This window comes from Varanus komodoensis, unplaced genomic scaffold (assembly GCF_004798865.1).
Source record: "Varanus komodoensis strain SLA01 unplaced genomic scaffold, ASM479886v1 scaffold2, whole genome shotgun sequence".
Lineage (NCBI taxonomy): Eukaryota > Metazoa > Chordata > Lepidosauria > Squamata > Varanidae > Varanus > Varanus komodoensis.
Window position 1 is genome coordinate 34,372,715 of NW_025335568.1, and position 19,768 is coordinate 34,392,482.

The 19,768-nt window shown below is 40.4% G+C and overlaps 1 protein-coding gene across 2 annotated transcripts in view; it reads left to right on the top strand.

Annotated features, from left to right (window-relative positions):
* Nucleotides 1-19,768, top strand: part of RASA3 (RAS p21 protein activator 3) — a 145,452-nt gene that overhangs the window by 105,908 nt on the left and 19,776 nt on the right. For both annotated transcript variants that reach the window (XM_044428587.1, XM_044428588.1), the window contains exons 8-15: nucleotides 6,644-6,723; nucleotides 9,346-9,450; nucleotides 9,696-9,852; nucleotides 11,700-11,848; nucleotides 14,965-15,079; nucleotides 16,153-16,227; nucleotides 17,654-17,777; nucleotides 19,502-19,608. In XM_044428587.1, the coding sequence (XP_044284522.1) occupies nucleotides 6,644-6,723; nucleotides 9,346-9,450; nucleotides 9,696-9,852; nucleotides 11,700-11,848; nucleotides 14,965-15,079; nucleotides 16,153-16,227; nucleotides 17,654-17,777; nucleotides 19,502-19,608 (912 nt within the window). The remainder of the gene's footprint in view (nucleotides 1-6,643; nucleotides 6,724-9,345; nucleotides 9,451-9,695; nucleotides 9,853-11,699; nucleotides 11,849-14,964; nucleotides 15,080-16,152; nucleotides 16,228-17,653; nucleotides 17,778-19,501; nucleotides 19,609-19,768) is intronic.

The following is a 19,768-nucleotide window of genomic DNA, read 5'->3' on the forward strand; positions in this document are numbered from 1 at the left end:
ACACTGAACTACTGAAACAATTTAGCATACTAAGTTACTGGACTCTTTGGCTCCAAGGTGCATTTAAGTTAAATACATAATTAAGGACTCTTTGTTTCCAGTGCCTACAGTTCCCATTATTTTCAGGAATTTCAGGCATTACCCATTAAGTGTCCGTCTGTATAGCTTCGTAGTGGGAACTGTGTTTTCTTCAGCCATCTCCTACTTAAGTCGTTAAATCAGTTTGCTAATAATTTTTTTTACAAGAGGCATGTGTAATAGGGTTACTTTTTGTGGGAGAGAAACAGTCTGCATTTAGAGCAGAGAGGAGGAGACTTAAACTATATCTGCAACCGAGATGTGGATATAGTCTATGTTGTGGTTACTGTTGGGTGGGGTACTCTCATGGTTGTTTCTGTGACACCGGCTCCTTAGAAATGAAAACCTCAAAGCTTTTCTTGTTGTCATTGGGTTATGAGAAAGATTTATAGATAACTCAACATTTAAAATAGCTTCCTTCTGTGCTTTACATATGCAGCTGCCTGTGGAGAACTTGAAAAACATCAGAAAATCTATATACCCTGTTTATAGATAAGGAAGGGAAGATTGCATTGCTATGTTTATAAAATCAGAACCATTTTTTTGGCCACAGTTCTGCATTTACTTACCTGGGTTTAAGTGCCACTGAACTCGAGGAGGTATACTTGTGAGATCTAAATTCACACTGTAAGGTTATCTGTCTGCAAGAAAGAGAAAAAACTTTAAAGTGTAGAACATAGATTTGTGGACATAAATGGGTTTTGCCCATTTATGTCTCAAAATAAATTCATGAAAAAGAGAAAAGGCAATAATAAAGAGAGATCCAGTCTTTGCAACTTCCATAGTACGTGACTGTAAGACTGTGCTGATTGACACCAGCTTAGTGAATGAGGTTTTGCAAACATTTTAACTTTTCAGAAGTTTAATAACCCTCTGAGAAGGTCACATAAACATCAACTAGTTAATAAGGGTTGTTTGCTTGTCAGGTTACCTGCTATTTTCTACTCTCTTTTGGCTCTTCCCTTTCCCAGACCCTTCCCCTCTGGAATACTAAAGGTAGAGATATGTATGACAGTACTTTGGATATAGACAGAAAAGGTCAGTACATTGCCCTGCAGCCAAGATGCAGCAGATTCTATTTCATTTTGAAGAAAGAGTATCCATATTTATTTATTTAAGTTGTGCAGAAGTGACTTACTCTTCCCTTCCTTTGATTGCAAGGTAATCACAATCATTATTTTTGGACTCAAGATAAACATGGCAAACTACATTCAGAGCTCTTCCACTTTGTCTGCTTAGGGTGCAGACAAAGACATTGTGGTAGAGACAGCCACTGTGTATATTTATTTATTTACTTATTTAAAAGTTTATATGCCATCACCACATGCCTTGGCATCTCGGGACAGCTTACAAACGTACAAGTAAAACCAATAAAACAATAACGATTCCATAAAATTATATAAAAACAAAAAAGCAATGGTTAATGATAAAATATTAATTTTTAAAATAGCAATTAAATAAAAAGGTTTTAACCTGGCGCCAAAAAGAATAGAAACTCGGTGCCAGGCGCACCTCTCCAGGGAGCGTATAGACAGAGCCAATGTGGTGTAGTGGGAAGAGTGTTCAACTGGGGCTTAGGAGGCCTAGGTTCTAATCCCCACTCAGCCATAAAATTTACTGGGTGAATTTGGGTCAATCATTGCCTCTCAGCCAACAAAGGGTTGTTGTGAGGATAAAATGGAGATGATGATGAAGACCACAGAAGCTGCCTTGGGTCTCATGGAGAAAAGGCAGTATATGAATGCAACAAATCAAGAAATAGTGTTTTCAATATGACATTCCAATTTTGCAGTTGTGTGAAATGCTTGTCTTGTGTGAGACCTAACAGATTTTAAGGGTATTACACTTTAGACCAGACTTTTATTTGTATCTCACCATTGTATCTCATGCATTGCATTGCCTCTCCTGCTCCAATAGATAATATTGTAAGCTCTGAGCAGCTTAAATATTATCATTTCCAGACAACACAGAGAGGTTTTTGGATGTGTTTGCCTGTCATAGTAACCCACCCTAGCAATAAGCCATAGTAGATTGTGTGGACTACCCATGGTGTGCCTGACAGACAGTTGGACTCACTGTCAGCTGTCCTCCCCCCCCCCCGCCCCGGTCACTTTTGCAGGCTGCATCTGACTTGGTGACTGAAGCCACTCTGTCTTCTTACCCCGCCAAACTTGCAAATCCTTTTTGTTCACCTTGGCTTTTCCATTCCTCCCCCACCTTTATTCCAGATACTGGAAACAGCAGTCTCTGAATCAACAGCCAGTTAGTGCCTCTCCAAAGTAACCAAGTAGCTCGTATGACCAACAATCCCTTGCAACTTTACTTCGGCTTGAGAGCTTGCCTTTTGACAGCTGTTGGGGGGGGTGCAAAATGTGGGGGGGCTTCTCTGGGTCAATGTGCAGGCTTGGCACATTGAAAACAGATGCCGGCTCCACTTCAAGCACATTGTGCAAGCAAGGCTGCCCATTTTCAGACCTGCTGGGTCACATATCTCCACACTTGCACAAGTTCAACTAAACAAAAATTAGAAAATTCACATCAATAACATTGTGCACGTTTGGGTGACTTTTTATTTTTTAAAGTAGGGGGTAACCTGTGACAGCTCTTCCAATGTGACACTTGGGCTTTTTGCAGGGTCTATCACTGGCAGTGGCACAGGAAAGATTGCAAACCTTTTTCCCATGCCATGTTTATCAAGCACCTCACTCATTGCTTCCTGGTGGGATAAGTCACCTGGATTTGAACAACACAACAACCAGTCATGGCTTGATTAACCCTAGATTGGCCCATGGGTTCTTAGGGTGGCTTGTTGGGAGGGCGGGGAAGTAAGCCACTCTGTTGCCACAGTCTGGGTTCAAATAGCATAGCAACCCACCATGGATAGTTCCTCCCAGTGGTTTGTCGTGTCATGCAAATGAGGCCTTTGCATCTTTCTTTTGGGCACCTGTCTGCAAACCTGGAAACATATCATGGAGTGGATGTTGAAGCGTGTGCCAGGCTTTGGTAGCTTATTTCTCTCACAAGCTTTATACACTGAATTGTGTTTATACTTTGAATTGAGTTGCCACATAGGCAGAAATATTAGCCCAGGCATGTGACTAAGCATAAGAACACATTAGCTAACTCCAGTCTAGCTATAGCAAGCCTTTTAAAAGCAGTTTCTGGCACTGAGGCCATCAGCATGAACCATTTCTTGCATGAATGGTATATTTATTGATCAATCAAAAGATTGTTGCAAATGCAATTTAAAATAAAATACAAGACCAGGAAATACATATTTTACACTCACATAATGAAATATGGTGGGTGGGCAACAGTAATATGGCATATATCATGTAAGACTTCCTATCAAATTAGCTCCCTTCGTAGCACTTGCATTAAATCCAAAAATTTTGCTCTACCTCTAGCAGCTTTACCAGCAAATACCACAACACTTTGCATCACATATGGCTTGGATGGTTGCAATAAATAATTCAGTTTCTCCTTTGAATCACTATATTTCAATTTCTTCAAAAGAGAATCTAAATATCTTTCTCTTATCTCTCTCTCCATATGACACTCAAGTACGTACCGACCCTGGTCCTCAAGGGTTGGTTCCACACAAACACACAGTCTATCATCTACTGGGATGTCTGTGAGCAGTTTTTTTACTGTAAAAGGATCCCGACAGACTAAGATTCTTCTGCCTTTGCCTTCTTCAAAACTGAGCTTCTGCCGGCCTTGGATTTTACTGTCGTTTCTGGGCTCTTCTAGTCTTCAGCTGTTTGCATAAGGGACTTGGCCTGCTGCCACAGAGCATGTTGTGTTCACTTTGAACTGACAGCTGCTTCCCCTTGGGCGTGACACACAGACCTCAACAGGCCGTGATACATGGATTCCAAGGATGATAACTCGAACTAGTGAGGGGCAAAATCTAGTCATCCTGATTTAGAATGGGATGAGACTGTTCAAGCCATTCTGGAGAATTCTTGAACATTATTGAGTATTCAGAAATACTCAAATTCCAGTTCCAAGGAACTCTTCCAGTGATGCCAAGACCTCTTGTCTGCAATTTCCTCTTCCCTTCATTTCCCTCAAAAGTATCTAGCTGTAAAGAGCGGGAAATGTCGTTTGCAGTGGCCAAGGAAAGCTGTGGGCTGTTTCTCAGCTGTTCTTTAGTCTCCACACTGAAGATTTCTAATGTGTTTATTATTTTTAATATAACAGCCAAAACATTGAATAAACAGGGCAATGTCCACAGTCTGCCATGAGCCGTGCTTCTTCCTCCAAGCAATATCAGTCTCACCAGCATTTCTTTGTTTACCGATCTTTATTGTTACATGCGAGTCTCTGAGCATACACAAAGTGAAGTGTTGAACCCTTTCTACCATTCATTTCCTGAAACTCTCTTTATGGGCCCATCTGTTTTTCACCCCCAGGGGAGAGACATTGCAAAAACAGGCACACGTTTGCTCCTCCCTGTGACCCTATTTGGGCTTCTCTCCAGTGATGATGACAAGCAACTGAGTCTCCCGCTTCAGGGCCCAGGAGTTCGGCATCAGAGAACTACTCATTTCAATGTTTGAAGCTACATCCGTTCTTCTTTTAACTGTTGTAGGTCTTCAGGGAGTCTTTCTGCCTAGTTAGCAATGGCAGCTTCTGCATATACTAACAGTGGCCTCAGTTCTCTGATGGTCCAGATATAGCCAAAATAGTGTCATCCATGCACAAGAAGAAGGTATCAACTTGCAGAAGTACCAACTAAATACGATGCTTGTGAGAGGGGCCCTCTGGTAGGGAAAAAGAAACAAAACAGAATGGACCAAATGAACTGAATGCACTCACTGACTGTTGGAGGGCGATCAGAAAACCAGTGCAGGAAGGAAATGGAAAACAGCAGGGAGCCAACCAGAAGCCTTACATGGAAACATTCCATGTAGCAACAGTTGTTGACTGCTGCTAAATTTTTAAAAAACAATGTGTAAACTTCGGCAGGTTTAATAATAGTCTCTATGAACCGGTGAGATGAATTTTAACTACAACTTCTTTGTTTCAGTTTCTACATAAAAAGCATTGTTTTGGATATTTGATTATCCCCGTTGTTGCATAAGTTTTATTACCATACTGGTGTATAAGACAACCCTTGCAGCCAAAAAAACAGCAAGGCAAAAACTGGATGCCGGCTTATACCCCAGGGGAAAAACTTTCCTTAGCGTGTCTTCATTCTTCTTCCAATCTCACACCATCTCAGTAACATGGATCCTTCTGGCTGCATTCGAATTAGCACTTCTGCAATTTAAGTAACCTTTAGCTTAGAACCAGACCCACTGTGCCAGAGCTCCAGGGGAGCTTGTCCTGCATTGCAGGCTTCATGTGCAGCCACATGCTCAGCCTTGTGCCTGGTGCCCGTCCCACCCTTGCTCGGTGGTGGCTTGGGGGTTGGTAAGGCACCATTCTGGGCCTGTCGCAGCAACAGTCAGGAAGGGGAATGTTCTCCTTGTGGTTGTCTGTGGAGAGAGACGGTGCTGCTTGCGTGGGCTTTCTCCCTGTCACTTGCCCTCCCAGTGGCTGTCCACGGTGCTGGTGCCAGCTGTCCTCCCCAGTGACCCCAGCCAGTCCTCTTGTGGGCTGCCATCTGCCTCCAACTTGGTTTTTATGCTGTGTTGTAAACCATCCAGAGTGCTTTGGCTATGGGCAGTATAGAAATTAAATAAATAAAACAAGCAACATATGTTCTTTTGCAGCAATCCATGGTTTACGGTCAAAAAGAAAGCTATTACATCACTTTACAAAACTTTAGACACTGATCACACAGATAGGAGTCAAGGTATATAGAAGACAAATGTGAGCTTGAGTGAAATCAGTGAGTTAACATGACTATTAGCTAGAATAACATGATGTCACGAAAGTCAAGAAACTTCTGACTGACAAGATTCTAGTTATGTGAGGGTTATTGCTCAAGGGTTAGGGGTTGTTTTATATGCCCAGCATATGACAAACACCAGAAAAACAGCCCAACATATTGACCTCATTTTATATACGAGTTGCCTTATATGCCACTATGTACAGTACGTGATTTATGCTGTATTTTATGACAAACAAACAGAGTAACATTCTTTTCCAAGTAAGATTTGTATTAGTTTTGGTGCTTAAAATAAGTCTGCAACTGAAAGCTGCACACCTTTTAAATACTTTTGGATTTAACAGTATTCATTAATTAAGCAATTGTAGAGTTTTTATACTGAGATCTCAGAATAATCCTTCTTTTTTTCTCTTTTTCTTTTTTTTCACCACCAGATTTTCATACTGGATATGGTTGATTGATATGTAATATGCTATAGTTTAAACTGGAATTACACATACCTACTCTACAGTTTAAACTGGAAAATGCAACATACTTGAATATGTGCGATTAGAAATGTATTATCTAATAGCTTTGAGGTATAATGAGTGTAGAGTAGCTTTACCCTCATGAAATAAGTGCAGTGTGTAATCTCATTGAGCTTTCCTATATATAGAGACTTTTTAATGAGATTCTTGTTAACTAATAAGATTTTACTATCTTAAAATTTCTCATCTGCACTAGATTACCAGACCCTGTGGCTATAACAAGAAATCCCATTTCGATATTGAAGATGCTGATGAAGTTGACAAGATGGAAATCAGGTTAGCTTGTTTATACATATTCTTTCTCTTCCTTCCTCCATATCCCCATTGGTGAAATATAATATCTCTTAAATATAGAATAAGAATTATGAAATTGTGAAAGGTTTCTATTCAGCCATAGACTTCTTAAGACCTTGAAAAATCAAGCTTTTTCACACTTCCCCTGTCCCATTCCATATTTCTTAGCTGTCAAGAAAAGAAAGCATGTATGCTATGAGGAGACAGGCAGGGCCAGTGCCAGACTTTGGGTGTCCTTGGACTTGGTATTGCCAAAGGCTCCCTCCCACTCCCGGCTCCCACCAGCTTTGACTACCAGGATGCCTCCCACCCACCTCTCGGTGGGAATGTGCCACTTTTGAAATTAGGAAATGCCTGACCCCTTGGTACATCTAACCAAATATAAATAACTTGTACCCTCCAGGTGTTTTAGACCTAACTCCCAGTTCTCTGTAGCTCAGATTTCTGGAAGGTGCCAAATTGCCTGCTCCCAATCTGTGCTGACTGGCCCCAGTAGCTCTCAGAGTTTCAAATAGTGGTGTCTTCCAGCCCTATGTGGAGATGTCAAGAATCAAACCTAGGACTTTTCTTACATGTCTAGTGGAATTTTGGGGTTCTCCCTCAACTTGGTACAGACGAGCATCTACTGCCGTTCTCCAGTGCTGCAAACATTGTGAAAGGAATGCAAATTTCCTCCTAGTGCTATGGTCATGTCTAAATAAGAATGGGCAAATAAAGTAGTTGAAGGTTCTTCATTCTTTGCTATAGTTAATTGACAGTTGACAACTGCCCATGGTGTCGCCACTGAAGTATATTTTTGGTTGGCTGATTGACTCTTACTGTTTTTTCCAGTAAAATAAGAAGTATACTCATTAGGCTGGTCAAGTAGTATCAACCATCCTGACCACGGGTATTTCTTTCTCTTGGGGCGCTGAGTTTTTAAAAGGTGGCTGCATTAATTATCTGTATATGATGACATCTGAAAATACTGTCTTTTGAGCCTAAGGAAAAATATAGCAATTTTGAATCTTGTTAGAAGAAATATATATTTGTAGGGAGGCTTATTAAATTATTAGATAGTACATCAATTATAAGAAATAAAGAAACAAACAATCAGCTGTTTGTGGAGGGAAATCTCTTATTGGTTTTACTTAGTTAAATAGGAAGTTTTGTTTTGTAAAAGTTCAAAAGTTCATTGAATGGATCAGATTCTTTTGACAGTAAGTCAAGGAAAACGGAATGGATATTATCCATGACAGGACGTTAGCCATTAAGAATATAATGTTCAAACAAGGAGGAGATAAAAGCTAAATTTTAAAAAAGGTAGAGGACTGCTCTACTGTAAAAGATACAGAGTACTAGTTCTGGATCAAAAAGATCTGGGTTTTAGAAGATCCTGGGCAGCTTGCTTGCTTGCTTTATTTATAGCTTTTTAACCCACTCCTACATCCTAGAGGCTTTTGAAACAGGTTACAATAGATCAATAAAGAAGACGATACGGATAAATTCACTCATCAACTTAGGTCAGGATAACCACTTTGACATTTCACCCAGCTATCTGAAATTCTAATATTGGGCAGCCAGTATAAGATAGAAACCTGGAAGCACAGTAAGACTTTCATTCCTTGTGAGTGGAGGAAAATGGATGCAGCAAAGCCTTGCAATAATTATGCTGATGACGATGATGAGGAAGGGAGAGAGAATAGCCAAGGCCATCCTGTGAGATCAATTGTTGACCAGTGGGTCTACCAGCCTCTCCCAACCTAGTGTCCTCTGGATGTTTTGGACCACAAGCTCTAGCATCACTGAATACTGGCTGTGCTAGTTGCAGCTGATTTGAGCTGAGGTTGGGAAGGCACTCAGTTGAGGAAGGCTGGTCTAAATACCCTTGTGAGAAAGAGAACAGCAGCAGACAGCAAGGAACTGTCATCGCTGCTCACAGCTGTTTTTAGCAGCTGGGCTGTGCCTGTACTCCCAGACTGATAACAGAGACCAGAAGGTCTCAACATGTAAGACCAATTCTGGCCAGCTTGCACTGGCTGCCTCTATGCCTCTGAGCCTGCTGATTCTAATCTATAAAGCCTTGCATGGTCTCGGACGACAGTATTTGATAGAACGTATCTTCCAGCTTTTGTAAACCACCCAGATAGGTTTTGCTGTTGGGTGGTATGAATTTAAATAAATAACTAATTTAGAAATTTATCACTAGGTCTATCCCCTGCATACATATTAGGCATTTCTAATATTGCTGACATGGTACAGCACAATATTATTATTAAATGCTAAAAGTACAATTTCCTGCACATGTCACAACAGCCAGGATCTTCTTCAGCAACTAATAAATATTTTCACACTTCCAAATAAAGATACATTCATTTTAATATCTGCATTTGGGAATACAGATATGTGAAGGGCATGGTATTCTAGACATTGCATTATCCATTCCTGCTCCCCATGATGGTCCTATGGCTACCAGAATTATTCTGGACTTTAAATGTTAACATGTTTATCTTTTTTGTGAGGAGCAGGTTGGGTGCAGGGTTGGAGTGAAGAGCTTGTGGAAGCTTTGAACTGTCAGAGAAATGGTTCCCATTTCACTCTCTTTCTCTTGTTGGTTGTTAACAGAGTTGACCTTTGGAACGCAAGCAACTTGAAGTTTGGAGATGAGTTTCTAGGAGAACTAAGACTACCTCTGAAATTTCTCCGGCAATCCAGTTCTTATGAAGCATGGTACTTAATTGTACAAAAAGACCTTACTTCTTACTGTAGAATCATTTATTGCTTCTCCCATAATGATTTTATATTATTATTAATAATAGTACATATTTTGTGCTAGCTATCTAATTGGTGCAGTAATCACATGACATAATTTCTTTATCCCTCTAAAAAACTCAGAACCTAGGTCTGGGGAAGAAAGACTTTCATATGAAATCTATATGGAGCTTTAGCTCTCCCTTTTTATATTTTTCTGGTAGGTATTTTCTGCAGCCCAGAGACAATGGCAACAAATCCCTGAAACCTGATGACCTGGGATCCTTGAGGCTGAATGTTGTTTACACAGAAGACCATGTTTTTCCATCAGACTATTACAGCCCACTTAGAGAACACTTACTAAAATCTCCAGATGTTGAGGTAATTGCTTGCTGTGTTCGGTTCATCCCAAACCATTCATAGATATATATTAACATTTTACACAAAGTAAGCCAGTGTCCTTCCCCCTGGGCTCCCCACAAGCTCTTGACTCCAAGTTAACCACCATTAGCACATTGGAAGGCAGGTGCTGGGAAATGCGTTTGCTCACTGTGGAGACCCACTTCTCCTGAACAAATTCTCCTTTTGCCAGCAACAGTCAATTAGGTTTTCCTTAAACCAGTATCTAAAATGCAGTTTCAAGTGGGTTTTCAGATACAAGGTTAAGGAATATCCTGATTAGCCTGAACCACTGTTGACTTTGATTGTTTGATTTTGTATTGCTATTTGAGAATTGTTATTACAGTTTCTGGCAAACAAATGTTTTCCCATAACCATTAACTGTGTCAGCGCCAGTGTACTACATAGCCCTGATTAAGGATGAAGTACCCCTGGCTGCTTCATCTCTCCATCATTGCTTTAATCGTTGAAAATCCACCCGCCTCCCCATTCATTATGGATCCTATATCAAAATATCTATTTGTCTGAATAGCCAACAGAGACAGTGCTGTTTTCTTGTACCCATAAAGACTTTCATTTAATATTTTTGCCTGATATCCTCCATTTCCCCACTTTTAATTATTCTGAAGTGGGATTTTTGGATTTGGTTTAGATGTATTGTTTTTGTGGCTGGAAGCTGGTTGATTATTTAGGCCACATTCCAACAATCAAATTCTAGCTGAATGAGGCAAGGGTATGTGTGAGTTCTTTGAAGTTGGCTTACAAATCTTGATTTCTCTGAATGCAGTTAGCCATAATTACTAATTTGTATGTAACAGGAAGCCTCTGTTGAGTACAGCTTCCTGGCTTGTTTGCTTGCTTGTGTGAAAGGAGACACAAAAGCAGCAACAAGGGGCTGGGTGCAGGTGTTTGCTGTTTGTACAGACCCTGACCACCAGAAAGTATAGCTTCATAGGATGTCTGAACTGGGTCTTTGTCAAGAAGCCTTCAGTCAAAGAATAAGGTGGTTCGGTCAAAGCAATATGAGTATTTGACTCATTTTGTCCCTCTAGAATTGCCAGGATATGACACAGCCTTAACAGTAGAAGCTGCCCCCACAGCCTCGTTGGCATTCTCATCACCCTCTCTTGCTATCCATACCATATAACCCCCTGTGTGATTGTGTTCTGAAGTGTCTGTAGGATCCCCTCTTGCCTCAGATTCTTGTCAATCTCAGTCTTTTTTTTACCCCACTGGTACTCTTCCCTCAGTGTTCTAGTTCACAGCCAATTCCCCAGCCTTCACCATTTCTGCAGCCTCCCAGTCCCTTAGCTCCTCTACATCTTAGGACTTTTCTTTGCAGTCCTCAGCATGCCCCCTCATGAGGTTTAAGGCACAGCCAGAGTTAACTTTTTCCCCTCAGGAAGTACACAGTTTAGCTCCCCAGGTAATTCCACACTCCACACCATCACACTAGCTTTCCTGTCACAGGTACAATCCAAGATACATTAAGGGAAAATCATCTTTGTAAATCTTAGAATAGGTGGTTTAACTGATGAAGAAAACCAAATGAAATATATGAACTTCAAGTTCTTTCACAATTAAAGCTCCACTTATAAAAAGCAGCTGGAACATTTCATGAAATTTATTGAAAGCCAATATCAAACAAAGCTGACTTGCAGTATTTTTCATATTACTGCCCTCTTGTGATTATAACATATAATCATAGGGAACTCTGTGAGGAAGAACTATTATAAAATACTAGGAATCTGGCAAAAATTATTGGAAAAGTTTGGTTACTCTTTACAGATAATGCATTTTTAAAAGTTTTTGTCTATCTTGGTGTTTAGCCTGTTTCAGCATCTACTGCCCATGTGCTGGGTGAAGTCTGCAGGGAAAAACAGGAGGCAGCCATACCTCTGGTTCGACTCTTCTTACACTATGGCAAAATTGTGCCTTTCATTAGTGCCATTGCCAATGCTGAAGTAAAAAGAACTCAGTAAGTACAGCGGTGCATTTATTTCAAAGTATATCAGACCAAAAGGCAAGCGATGAACTTGGGAGTACCACTTAGGAGGAAAAGTGTGCTTTTGATTCCCAGTCCCTTCTTCTGTAGCAAGCACTTGCAATATATAATGAGATCTTGGCTGATGGGATTCAGCAGTCTAAGACCTAGTGAGGAAAAAGTCTGCATGAATCATAGAGTCACAGAATAGTAGAGTTGGAAAGGGTCCAACCTCCTGCTCAGCGCAGGACACCAAGTTAAACCATCCTTCTCAGATGGCTGTCCAGCTGCATCTTGAATGCCTCTAGTGTGGGAGAAGCCACAACCTCCCCAGGTCATTGGTTCCATTGTCATATTGCTCTAACGGTCAGGGCGTTCTTCCTGATAACTAACCAGAATCCGGCTTCCTGCAGCTTTAGCCCATTATTCTGTGTCCTGTACTCTGGGATGATCATGAGGAAATCCTGTCCTTCGTCTTTGTGTTGGCCTTTCAAGTATTTGTAGAATGCTATCGTATCTCCCCTCAGCCTTCTCTTCTTGAGGCTAAACATGTCCTGTTCTTTCAATCTCCCCTCCTCATAGGGCTTTGTTTCCAGATCCTACATCATCCTTGTTGCCTTCCTCTGAACACTTTCCAGCTTGTCTGCCTCTTTCTTAAACTGCAGTGCCCAGAACTAGACACAGTACTCCAGATGAGGTCTAACCAGTGCTGAATAAAAAGACACTAGTACTTCACAGGATTTGGAAGTGATGCTCCTGTTAATGCAGCCTAAAATGACATTTGCCCTTCTTGCAGCTGTATCACATTGTTGACACATATTCAACTTGTGATCTACAGCAGTTCCAAGATCTTCCACACTTGCAGTATTATTGAGCCAAGTATTCCTCATCTTACAAATGCACTTGGCTTCTTTTTCCTAGGTGTAGAACTTGGCATTAGTCCCTACTGTTTCCAATCCAGTGTTCCAACTTCTCAAAATAACTTTGACTCTTCTTTCTGTCCTACAGGGTATTAGCTATCTCACCCAGTTTTGTGTCATCCACAAATGTGATCATTGTGCCCTGCACTTCTTCATCTAAACCATTAATAAAACTGTTGACACACACTGGGCCCAGGACTGAACCCTGTGGTACCCCATGTTACCTGTCCCAAGTTTGAGAAGGTGCCATTGACAAGCACTCTTTGAGTCCGATTCTTTAGCCAACTGTGGATCCACCTGAGAGTTGTTTCATTTTCCCCACTTTTAGCTAGTGTGCTAATCAGGATATCATGGGGAACTTTGTCAAAAGATTTGTTGCAGTGCAGATAGATAATGTCCACAGCATTCTCACAGGGAGGTTACCCAATCAAAAATGAAATCAGATTAGTCTGGCAGGATTTGTTCTTGAGGAATCCATGTTGGCTTCTAGTAATCACTGCATTGCTTTCAGAATATTCCCAGGGATTGATGTCAGAGTGACTGGTCTACAGCTCCCTGGTTCTTCTCTCTCTTTCTTGAAGACAGGGACAATAGCCCTGTTCCAGTCATCCAGCGCTTCTCCTGTACTCCATAATTTCACAAAGATAATAGACATTGGTTCTGAGAGTTCTCCTTTATGGCTCTAGGATGGACTCTAGGATTGAGAGTGAATGCAAGATGATGGCAGGCCATGACTGCACAACCAGGATCATTTCAGCTGTTGCCTGAATTGCTTAGGAAAATATTAAAAGTTTATTATCCCTTTAAGGCTTAAAAACTAGGGTATGCTTTTGTTCTGTGTCCATTCTAGCTGCCATACCTTATGGGGCTGAAGAACTGCTTTTGCTGTAAATATTTATTTCATCTTTCTAGGTTTTTACAGCTTTATAGACATACTTGAATTCAGATGCAGAACTTCTGGCCTGGCTTTTTGGGGAGACTTTTTTTTAATTTGGAAAACCTACATGTGACTTTCTGTAATTTATTTCCATTACTTGTGCATCCTGCCCACTACTTATCAATGCAGCAATTCTTTAAGATTTTTGTTCAAAAATACGAAGCTCTTTAGTGCACACATTTAAGAACTATTCTCTCTAAGTTTCCTAGTTTAGGAACTAAGCTGACTGTCTCATACTTATTTTTTGACCTCTTCGCAATATAATATGATGATGGGAATCACAAGGCAAATAGAAAGCATGACATCATAATTTTCCCTTCCAGTCTTTTTCTGGAGTTTCTGTTCCTCATGAACTGCCTATTAAAACCTCACCTGGCCAAGACCTGGTGTAGTGTAGTCAATAGAGCAGCTGGCCTTGGATTTTGGTGAGGGAGTCCTGGGTTCATATTCCTATACCCTGTGAAACTCACATGGTGTCCATAGTAACCTGCTTGGAGAAAGGGGAAGGGTACTAATGTGCTAGACAGAGCTGCAAGATAAAATAAGTTGCTGCAACTGCTGCTAATTCCTTTGGTGGTGCTGCCACAGAGATGTCTAGCTCTTTGGTCTGCAGGCAGATACAGGTTTGGACAGTCCATTTGTCATCTTCTGCTGCCACTTCACTGCCACAATTGTTTATGCCACCATTAACCACAGCTCTGTAACCACCTTGCACAGGCCATGCACCTCTCTCTCTGTGTCTTATAGGTAAGTCTTCTCCCTCACCTACTTTTATAGGCGGAGAATCTATGCTTTATTAAATAGACTTGGCAGCCAGCTGTTTCCTCTGCACTTTTTCTCCACCTTCTCTCTCATCCTTTCCTGCCCAATTGCACTGGGACAGAAAGAAAATGTGCATGTCACTTAGAACTAGCAGGCATGTAATCCCAGGCTTCCTTGTTATTTTGAAAGATCCCTAAGAAAAGCTGTAATAAATCTTTTCATTTATCAGCTAATGCCTGAGCTTCCTAGGAACAAGGTGTGCCTTGCAAATGGTGTAACCCTCCCTCCTTTGCTGCAGGCGGAAGTTGTTGACTGTCATATATCTCTGGCTGTCATGAAATTTTAAGATGGGGGAAAGCACATTATAATGGGCACATCTTGGTTAAAGAAGACTCTGTATGTGCATTGATCTGATTTCATTTATTTCATCATGCTGGTTATTAGTGGTTTATCCTAAGAAAGCTAAATAATAGAAAATTGTTTGCTTTCAGAGATCCAAACACCATTTTCAGAGGAAACTCATTAACTTCCAAGTGCATTGATGAAACCATGAAACTGGCAGGGATGCATTACCTTCAGGTTACACTAAAGCCAATTATTGATGAGGTGAGATTGCCTTCAAAACACTCCTATGTTGTAAGAGGAAAATGTGCATTCTCTTGTGATGCTAGGATGCTTGATAGATTCATGCACCTGTATGAGAACTTATGAAAAATCTATATGGTATTTGTTTATTCAGTGAGTCAGCCTGTCACTTGAACACCTTCCATTTATATGAAGTATCATGCTGTGGCATGGTGACTGGCAAAAGCCTCATGTTTCAACAACAAGTATTTGGATCCTGGAAAGGTGTACAATGTACATACAAAGAAACCACTAATTTAAAATGTGTAATTAATTTTAGATGTGGGCATATGTTCCTGTTTGACAGTGTGGCGTTGTTTCATTATCTCTGTGGTGCAGTTAGCAAGTTCTTTTTCCAGGGTCACAAATAAGCAGACCACAAATTTCCCTTAATTGATTCAGCACTTTTTAAACTGATCTGTTCGGGTCATGACACACAGATCGCTGTGCTGGCGTTGGGTTTAATAAGTTTTTCAACCTGGTTCTTTTGTTGTTTTCTTAAATAAAAGAAAGGTGAAAATGTTTTCTCAAATGCTGACTTGGTAGGAGATTGATGATATCTCCTTTTCGACATCGAATAAATAAATCTTTTCATTAAGGTTTAGTGCAGATGTACAACCTGCTCCATGCAGACCATTATTTTCAGATTAGAAGCCAAACCTCCTCTCTCTAGCCTGAAATGCCCTCTTGCTTTAGGTAGTCCAACCATGATTTAGTGTTCCATCTGTAATGTCAGTGAACATTGTAAATGCTAGACTTCCCATCTTAACCAGCATCCAAACCCAGAGTTTGTAGTTTGGCTTTGTAAACACTTTGTTAACAGGAGACCAATATCTGTCGGAGCAGTTATGTTAAAGGTAGTTAAAGAGAGGAGGGAAGCTGCTTTTCTGGGGCTTTCCTTTCAGTGTTATGTGGAGTTTAGAGGAAATCCTGATATTTTTCCCAGAAGACAACAAGACCTCTTGGAATTAGAATCAGTGATTCACATAGGAAATCATAACAAGGCAAATTCAACCTGAAATTAATCGACTTTATTATTTTATATTTATGTTTAGATCTGCCAAGTCCATAAATCATGTGAAATTGATCCTGTGAAATTAAAAGATGCGGAAAACTTGGAAACTAACAGGGTAGGTAGTTCATCTTTTCAGTTACCTGAAAACTAGTTTTGTATTTACTGAATGACTTTTATTTAGCACTTGGGTGCTAGGTCTTCACAGGCAACCCTTTCACAGCTGGGGCAAGTGGTCATGGATAAATTTGCTACTCTTCTATGTAGCTGTGGAATGTATGGCAACTATATCAGTTTCCAGAAGTTGGGAGATGATACTGGTTCTCATATAGCTATAGTAAGACAGCTAACTTCAACCTATATATTTATTTTTTAATTTATTTGGGTAATTCTAACCCGTCCAATTACTACACGTCTCTGGATGGCTTACAGTACCTAGTGTCCTTGAGGTGTTTTGGACTACATCTCCCAGCATTCCTGACCATTGACCTTGCTGGCTGGGGCTGAGGGGCGTTGGTGTTGAACCTCCAAGGCTGAAAATATTTCAATAAGATCTGTTGCGAAATATTTACACAAATGGAAATTCTTCATACATGAACACTGAACTAAAGCAATTCTGCTGTGGCACATTATTCACACATGCAGGAGTGTTATACATTACAATCTATGTTTGGGTTTCTTGCAAATTTCTACATGGAGGCAACTTGTTTGTAGGAATTCATCAAGTGTTAAGCAATTTTAAATTAGATGTGTTTGCAGAATTCTGATTTCAGTAGTAGCATATAGTAAATGTCCAGTCTGTATGTGCCATAAGCAAGTCATGTAGCACATTATAGAGGGAGGGGATTAGGAATAAAGGAATAACTTGAAGCACCATACAAGTTGATAGTGAGGAACAACTTTGTTGGAAAACAAAATCAGTGACGCACCTGTATTAAAGAAGCAATTTGCTTTCTGAATACAAATCAAAACCTTGAGCAGCAAAATCTTCTTAATATTTTCATATAAAGTATGGCAAATCTGCAGAAATGTAATATTAATTGAGCGAATTTAACATAACCCCATGATGAGGCATTGGAAATATCTCCAAGACCATGTGGGTAATTTTTCCAGATTTACTTACAGCCAAGTAGCTTTTAAAAAGGTAGATTGAATACTGTCTTCTGTCCAGGATCCACTGAACCACTTCAAGTATACCAAAGGCATATGAATGACAAGTAGGGTTTAAAGAAAACATGGTTAGTTTGGACAGCAGGGTTCCCCTCTCCAGAAGGTCTCAAAATAAGCTGAATATGTCTTCCTTTCAAATAAGTCTTGCTCCATGGCACTGAGGCAGGGAATGGGGCTGAGTGCTCATCAAAAGAGGTCCATTAAAAGACGGTCTGAATGTCTTGGACTTGATGTCTGGTTGTTTAGCTCCTCTAAGCCTTGATTAATAAAGTCATCAACTGTAGTTCTTCAGAATTCCCAACAGAAATAAGTAATGTGGTGCTGGTTGTTTAAAGTGGCATAATTGTTTATCTGGATTTTTTTTTACTTTCCAGGAAAATCTTAGACAGTATGTAGACCGGATTTTTACGGTTATTACAAAATCTGGGGTCAGTTGTCCTACTGTCATGTGCGATATCTTTTTTTCATTGAGAGAATCAGCTGCGATACGTTTCCAAGGTATGTTACCATGTAGAGTTGAAACTCCCAATGCCACACAAAAAAATCCAAAATTCCAAGATTATGTTTCTTTGCACATGATGACTCACAATTGTATTTGTAAAAATATTTTACTACATGATTCCAATACATATGTACATTTTCATGCTATCTGTATCACACTTAAGATCTGCCCTGCCCTGCATGGGCACCATTTTGAAAGCTTAAAAGTAAAAAAGACTGCAGATCTTGCACCTGAATCAGATACCAAATACTCATATTCAAGCAACAACCCTCCACCATTATTTAAAATATTTCTGCTCCACTCTTCAGCCATAAAGGCTTCCAAAGCAGTAAAAACCAGAAAGCACAACAAGACAGTCCCTAGCCTCAGCCATAATGTCTAAGAGAGATGACACGAAAGGACAAAGGAATAGGGAGGGAGGAGGAAAGCACAAACATGGGCACCAGTTGAGGGTGCCAAAGGCAGCTTGTGTTTCTGCAGATCCAACAGAATTGCCCTGCTTCCATTTTCTCCCCCGACAGTTGTGAGATGGAATGGCCAATATAAGATGATAGTTGAATGAGAGCCCAGAGCAGGAGTGAGAATTCTCTTTCCACCTGAGTTTTGAATTCAGCTTTGGAGAAGTTCTGGGGCAGCATGTTCCAATGTTGGGCAGGGTGCCAGCAAAGGGGATGGGGCAAAAATACCAGGAAAATGTCAAGTAAAGCTCTTAACTGCTGGTAACTAAGCCTTGAGGGAGAGACTTTTATCTTTTAGAATGAGGAAAAAGATGCACAAAAGCCAGGAAACCATATAATGATCAATGGTTGGGGAAAGGGGATGGGGTCAGGAAACCATCTGGGGAACCCCAAAGGTGCAGATTTAGCCCCTGAACCTCTTTCAGCCATTAAATTTAGCTCCAGATTTTGGACTGTAAGAGTATATCTCAAGAAAGTATGGCAGGGAGCTGTAAGAACATTTTTAATATAGCAGATTAGTTAAAGTCTATGTAAAAGTCCTTTTCCGGTTCTAAATACAAATTCCCAGTCATATTCTATTTATCTTCATGCTTGGAGAATTCTTGCTGCTCCTGTGGGTTGTTGGGCTGTGGTTTTTTGTTTTGTTTCCTGGTATTTATCACCCTAGAACAGTGAATGTCACTGACTGACAAGGGCCCAAGTTTGGAAGCTTCACCCTGTTCATTGCATGAGCTACTGCATTCTCATAGAAGCTTAGAAAAGTTTGGGAGACATTGAGATGAGGAAAAGCAAATGGATATGTGGATTCAGACCAAATTTAAGCCAGAGGTCACCAAGACTAAGTCCACGAATCTGGTGTAGAATATATAGGTCTATATAGAAAACTGTACCTCTGTTGATGGGTTTGATCCATACTTATTTATAGAGTAAACTAATTGAAATCAGTGGGACTTAAGTCAGTCAACACTGATTCAGCTGTCATGGATTTCAGTAGGGCTACCTTAGGTAGGACTAAAGTAGAAGCCAACTCATCATAGAGTACCATTTGCTAAGAGTCTGCTAAGCTATCAGACCTTTACAGAAGCCGCGGAAGTAATTATTCACACTGGTGTAGGATGGTGGCTAACTATGTGTTTCATCTTTCCTGTTAACTCACCAGGATCCCTTCAGAAAACCACAGGTTCTAACCTTTTATGGTTGTCATGACCTTTTCTTAGACGTGCAATCATACTTGGTAGCTATGTTCTGTTTTTAAATTACAGATGACCCAGATGTTAGATACACAGCAGTAAGCAGCTTTATTTTTCTGAGATTCTTTGCACCTGCAATTCTTTCTCCAAACCTCTTCCATCTTACACCACATCACCCAGTAAGTGTTGCATCTTCCTAATATGATGGTATTCAGGAAGCCTCTATGTGGCCCACATTAAAAGGTGTCTTTGAGGTTCTCATGTTACTTATCTTAAGTATGAAAGTTCTTAAGGTGAGGAATAATGTGAGAAAGAAATCAAATATACCAGCCTTCCCCA